Source organism: Triticum aestivum, chromosome 7A, assembly GCF_018294505.1.
Source record: "Triticum aestivum cultivar Chinese Spring chromosome 7A, IWGSC CS RefSeq v2.1, whole genome shotgun sequence".
NCBI classification, from domain to species: domain Eukaryota; kingdom Viridiplantae; phylum Streptophyta; class Magnoliopsida; order Poales; family Poaceae; genus Triticum; species Triticum aestivum.
This window is the reverse complement of record NC_057812.1, coordinates 644,744,261-644,750,523: the sequence shown is the minus strand read 5'-3', so window position 1 is coordinate 644,750,523 and position 6,263 is coordinate 644,744,261. Positions and strand designations below refer to the sequence as shown.

The window sequence follows — 6,263 nt, the reverse complement described above, 5'->3', positions numbered from 1 at the left end:
TGCAGACTGTACTGAAAAAGTGCCTCTTCTGTCATACTGCCATGCCCAGAAATCGGCTTGAACTCGTGTACTCAAGGGGATATTCAGTATCGTTTCCTTGTCCATTGCATAAAAGTGCTCATCCAGAACATGAATATTCCAGCCCGTAGTAGTGTTGTCAAGCAACTCTGACACTAGTTGCGGCGGGTTTGGGGTCTTTGGGCACACCAACCATAGTTTATGATCTCGCAGTATCCAGTTGTCATGCCATATACTCGTCTTGCTTCCCGTCCCTATCCTTTTGATGATTCCCAATTTAAGGGTGTCACACCCTTCATGTATAGAGCGCCAGACTTGAGATTGATTGCTTCCCAGCTCGGCTTCCAGAACGGTACAAGTAGGGTAATAAACTGCCTTCAATATGCGTGCACTTAGCGAATCAGGATCTTGCAGTAGGCGCCAGGCTTGACGGGCAAGCAAGGCTAAGTTAAAAAGCTCGATGTCACGAAAGCCCATGCCTCCCATAAATTTTGGTTGCGTCATGACTTCCCATGAGACCCATGTAGTTCTCCTTTCTCCCTTCTTAGATCCCCACCAGAACTTCCGAAGTAAGCCGTTAATATGTTGACACGGAACCCTCGGTAGCTTGAAGCACGCCACTGATTATGTAGGTATCGCTTGCGCCATGGATTTTATAAGAACTTCTTTGCCACCCACCGAAAGGGCCTTTTCCATCCACCCTTGGACATGTTTCCAAATCCTGTCCTTTAGGTACTTGAAGGATCCATCTTTTGCTGTTCCAACATCCGAAGGGAGCCCTAAGTACTTCTCTGATAGTTGTTCATTTTTTACATCCAAGACTTGCATAACTTCTTTCCTCAAGTCCTCAGAATACCCCCTGCTGAAGAAGATTGACGACTTGTCTTTATTAATACGTTGTCCCGACACATCGCAATATCTCTGAAGCAATACATTGACCCGTGATGCCATCTCGGGTGTAGCGTCGAAAAAGAGCAAACTGTCATCAGCAAAAAGGAGGTGATTAACACGTGGAGCATCTGGAGCTACCTGAATGCCATGGATACTCTCCCCTGGGACCGAATATTTCAGCAAAGACGAGAGGCCTTCTGCCGCCAACAGAAAAAGATAGGGCGAATTGGGGTCACCCTACCGTAAGCCCCGGGTTGGCTTGAATTCCTCTAACTTGCCTCCATTAAACATGACTGAAAAAGATACAGAGGTCACAAACCTCATGATAGTTTCGGTGAACCGAGGACTGAAACCTAGTTTCAGCATTACTGCCTTCAAATATGGCCACTCAAGTCTGTCGTAGGCCTTCATCATATCAAGTTTTAAAGCACAAAATCTGTTTCCTTTCAACTTCCTTGTTTTCATATAATGTAGGCACTCATAAGCAGAGATAAAATTGTCATAACTTGAACTAGAGTTGTAGACATTATTGAATTGCACGATGGGCCGGTGTGTATGGGCTCTGATCAACGAAGAGATCACGGATCACTTGGGGGCTAATCATCTAGACTATCCAAAGCAATGTTTTTCTCTCTCTTATGATTGATGGAACTCTTCTTCGCCAAAGGGTTTATCATCAAAATCACTAGTTAAAGAGTATTCATTGCAAAGATCACTCCAACCTCCCCAGGTCGCGACAAGTGGCGCACAAGCGATCGACAATGCCGCTGCATGTGCACCACTTGTCGCAACTTGTGAGTTTTCCCTTTTTTCGTAGATCCGTTTATTCAAAACGTTTTATCTCTTAAACCGTGCGTCCAAATCTCGAATCGCTTTTCACCGTTGGATTCCTCGTGTCGAGATCTTCAAAACTAATCCCATGTTGATAAGTTTTGACGAACTTTTTTTTATTAAAAAACGGACGAAAAAACCAAACCGGAAGCACAGATTTTTTCCCTTTCCGAAAGAGGCACGCCAGTGCCTCTCACGAAATCACAACCGTGCCTCTCGTGGAAGAAAAACCGTTACTCTCGCGGATGGAAAAAAAGAGAAAACCCTTTTTTTCGTTTCCGAGGAGGCACGACCATGATTGTTGCGGAAGCAAAAACGTGACTCTCGCGAAAGAAAAAATAAACATAAAATGTGTTTTTTTTTTCGTTTCTGAGAGGCATGGCAGTGACTCTCGTGGAAGCAAAACCGTGACTCTCGCGAAAGAAAAAAACACAGAAAACACGTTTTTTCCGTATCCGAGAGGTACGACCGTGACTCTCGCGAAAGCACAACCAAAACCGTACTCTCGCGAAAGGAAAAAAAAAACTAAAAACGACTTTTTTCCGTTTCCGAGATGCATGGCCGTGACTCTCGCTAAAGCACAACCGTGCCTCTCGTGGAAGCTAAACCGTGACACTCGCGAAAGAAAAAGAAAAACAAAAAAACACATTTTTTTCGTTTCCAAGAGGGACGGCCGTGACTCTCGTGAAAGCAAAACCATAACTCTCGCAAAAGGAAAAAACACGTTTTTCCGTGAATTTTTTTATCGAAAAGCTAAGAAAGACCGGTGAAAAATCAAAACGTCGGAAAAAACCGAAAAAATCCATTCAAGAAGCCGAAAACGCTCGCGGAAAAATTAAAAAAAATTGGAGAGAGCGCCTAAAACGTGACACGTGACGAATGGCTGAGAGCGCGCCAAATGACGCTGATCGTTGTGAGGCTCCCGAAGAAGCGCTCGTTAACTAGTTGCCCTGGTAACCATGGGCCATGTGCGTGTCATTGCCGGAAATGAGGGGAGTGCCAAAGCCCAATGTCATTGAGGGCCCATGCAATTGTCCGGCCCGGCACACAGTACACAGACTTGCCACGGCCCGTGGCAAATTTACGTGTTTTGACCTTTTTCTGAAACCTAGTTGAGATTTGACCTTGGTTTGAATTTTTTTTTGAGATCTAACCCTTTTGCTACCGCCAGAGTCCATGGCGGCAGGGTCTAGCAGCCTACCGTCAGGGACTTTGGCGGTAGGAAACATCGCTACCGCCAACCGGGCTGGCGGTAGCCTGCACAACCCTACCGCCAAGGTGCTTGGCGGTAGGCACGAGCACGCACTGTGTTCAATACTTAGGAGGTTTTTGGCGTAGGGCATGCAACCCTACCTCCAGAGACCTTGGCGGTAGGCTATTATACCCTACCGCCATGGTCCCTGGCGGTAGCAAAAGGGTCAGATCTTGAAATTTTTTCAAACTAGGTTTAAATCTCGAATAGGTTTCAAAAAAATTCTTGAATTTGGTTTTATTCTTGTAATTCAAAAATGTTCACAAATTTGAATAATGTCCCAGGTTTCCAAAATGTTCACGAATTGGAAAATGTTCTCAAATTTCGAAAAATGATCACATATTTGAAAGAAGTTCACGAAATTAAAAATGGGCCCAGGAGGGTCGCGTTTGCCTTGTATTCCCCATATTACTTGGGGAATAGGATCCACCCTCGGGAGGAGCCATTGCTCCAACGTTTTTCTAATAGCCGCCATCACTTTGTTTACAGGAGAAATCAAGCCCAAAGAATTTGCCTGCCACATCTCGACATACCACGGTCAGTACACCGGCTAGCGACAGTGCATGCTACAATGCCATCTACACTTATCTTGATGATAATCATCAGACGGCCCTAGCCATTGCCGCCACTGTGGCCTCGAAGCCGTAACTTGAACTAGAGTTGTAGACATTATTGAATTGCACGACGGGACGGTGTGTATGGGCTCTGATCAACGAAGAGATAACGGATCACTTGGGGGCTAATAATCTAGACTATCCAAAACAATTTTTTCTTCTTATGAGTGATGAAACTCTTCTTCACCAAAGGGCTTATCATGGTGGTTTTGGTAACCGTGGGCAGTGCGGTGTGATTGCCGGAAATGAAGGGAGTGCGAAAGCCCAATGTTACTGAAGGCCCATGCACTTGTCTAGCCCGGCACACAGCACACAGACTTGCCCGGCCCGTAGTAGGAACGCACGCAGCAGAGACCTCTACCGAACAGTCTTGAACCTGAACCTACCAGCAGCTCGCTTTGCCGGAGGCGAGAGCTATACAACAAGCCCGCACAACCACCGGTCTTCGCCGTGAGCACGCACGGCAACTTGCGTGCAAAACCACATGCTTCTTCCCGCTCACCACCGTCAACACGTGAATAACCCGAACCGTCATCGCCGCCACCTCGACCCCGGCCGGCGAGATCGATGATGACTCCGACTCCGAGCAGCGTCATCCAGGCCAAGCTGGTGGGTACGTCGCCCAGGCATGCAGTTTTCGTTCCTCTCTCCGATCACCACCGACCACCTTGTATCTCTACCATGGCTTCTGCTTGTAATTAACGATCGATCTAGCATGCTGCTTTTCATGGCGAGAGTGATCCGATTTGCGGCGTGCGTGGGCGCGTGCGTGTGCAGGTGCTGCTGGGGGACCTGGGCGCCGGGAAGACGAGCATCGTCGTCCGGTTCGCCAAGGGGCTCTACTACGAGTGCCAGGAGTCCACCATCGGCGCGGCCTTCTTCTCGCAGGCGCTGCCCGTCAGCGGCGGCGGCGAGGACGCCACCGTCAGGTTCGACATCTGGGACACCGCCGGCCAGGAGCGCTACCACAGCCTCGCCCCCATGTACTACCGCGGGGCCGCCGCCGCCGTCGTCGTCTACGACATCACCAGCATGGTGAGACTGAGAGAAATTTCTCTTCCCCTCGGAAACCTCGTTTAGTAGCGACCTTCTCTGAATCCGTGCTGAATGAGTCGATCGCGTCTTGTCTGATGATGGAAACTGAAACTAATTGCAGAATGTTCGATTTTTTCGCTGCGTGGGTGTCAGGATTCGTACATCCGGGCAAAGAGGTGGGTGGACGAGCTTCAGAGACAAGGTATGGTATAACTGAACACGTCTCTGTGCTTCCATCTCGTCGCTGGAACTACTCAAAATGCGTGTCAGTGCTTAGGTTTTTCTGCACATTGATCCAAACAGGGAACCCACATCTGGTGATGGCGTTAGTGGGCAACAAGGTCGATCTGGAAAAAAAGAGGAAGGTTGGCACACAGGTATATAGTACATACTTACGACATATTTGCAGACAAAAAAAAAAAATCAGAACCCCGGTGCTTCATCTGTCAGTCAAACACATCACGGTCTCCGTGTTTTCTCTGAATGAATGCGGGCAGGAGGCGCTGGAGTACGCGGAGCGGAACGGCCTCTTCTTCCTGGAGACGTCGGCCAAGACGGCGCAGAACGTCGGCGAGCTCTTCTACGAGCTAGGCAAGAACCGATAAACTCTACCTGCGTCTCTTGCTGTGATCGGCTTCATCTCTTGCTGTGACCGTCGACGGCCTGCTTGCTCCGCTTGGAGTACTCATACGTGTGTTTGTCCGCAGCCGAGAGACTGGTGAAGGTGCGGCCGAACCATCCGGCCGGGATGGTCCTGCACGACGGCCAGCGCGGCGTCGGGGGGCGGTGGTTCTGCTGCTCCGGGTGATCGACGATGCCGCTGCGTGTCGCGCGCCGGCGGCGGTAGGGGAAGGTGTGGTGTGAGTAGGATTCTGCATCGTGCATATGCCGCTCTCTCTGTACGTATAAGGACTCGACTGTACTTGTTGGGCGTGTGTTGTGAACTGGTAATGGTATGACATCTGGTTTAAGGTGGTGCACGTTTTGGTGGTCCTGGCAGGGGCTAAACTGCACCTTTTTGTGCACAATGCTTTCTCTATTTCAAATGAGACTGGCTAGGGATAAGGCGAGTGAAAATTCAGTATGGGCCAGTCGATTCGTTTAAGCCGTCGGCCGTGGTGATGGCTAGCGGTTCGGCAGATGTATGTGGGGCGGTTGAAGAAGAAAACGAATGTGGGGCGCAGGAGGTTGAAGAAGGAACCTGACCGCTTGTTTTGCATGTCGCCGCCCCACCCTCCCCTCCACCGCCGTCCACCGCCATGCCGACGCTGCCCCCGGCCATCCCTTTAACTTGAACACCTACCACTCTAGAGACACCGAGGTCGCCTGCTGCTCTAATATAGACCCAGAGGGCATCTCCGGCGGCTGCTCCTTCCTTCCCTCCGGCAGTTGCTTCCTTCACGCGAAATCGACTTACTCAAATATTATGTTCAGGTGACTTACAAATAGCTAAAATTATTTCAAATAGAGTGCATATTTGTTTTAGTGAAAGAAAACACAATTTGCACCTTAACTTCTCAAACCAGACAAGTTTCGCTCCCGACCCAATTGACCCCGGTTTCATCCCATGCCCATCCTATTTGTTCACCCTGTCTGGTGACATTTTGTCGAACACCTGACAT

At 49.2% G+C, this 6,263-nt stretch overlaps 1 protein-coding gene across 2 annotated transcripts; it reads left to right on the top strand.

Moving 5' to 3' along the window:
• The first annotated feature begins 4,069 nt into the window (after window positions 1-4,069).
• Window positions 4,070-5,819, top strand: LOC123154154 (ras-related protein RHN1-like). 2 transcript variants are annotated; one of them, XM_044572943.1, is made up of 6 exons: window positions 4,070-4,215; window positions 4,384-4,641; window positions 4,795-4,843; window positions 4,945-5,018; window positions 5,139-5,232; window positions 5,349-5,819. In XM_044572943.1, exons 1-6 carry the CDS (start codon window positions 4,174-4,176, stop codon window positions 5,447-5,449), a joined length of 618 nt encoding a protein of 205 aa, XP_044428878.1. In that variant the 5' UTR covers window positions 4,070-4,173; the 3' UTR covers window positions 5,450-5,819. The 2 variants fall into 2 exon arrangements, with proteins under 2 accessions (XP_044428878.1, XP_044428877.1); XM_044572942.1 differs by having other exon boundaries at window positions 4,070-4,219; window positions 4,763-4,843.
• The last annotated feature ends 444 nt before the right edge of the window (window positions 5,820-6,263 follow it).

Coding starts and splice junctions, on each gene's coding strand:
- LOC123154154 (XM_044572942.1), top strand. CDS start 4,174: ATGATGACTCCGACTCCGAGCAGCGTCATCCAGGCCAAGCTGGTGG. Junction 4,844..4,944: donor GGACGAGCTTCAGAGACAAG/GTATGGTATAAC, acceptor TGATCCAAACAG/GGAACCCACATCTGGTGATG. Junction 5,019..5,138: donor AGAGGAAGGTTGGCACACAG/GTATATAGTACA, acceptor GAATGCGGGCAG/GAGGCGCTGGAGTACGCGGA.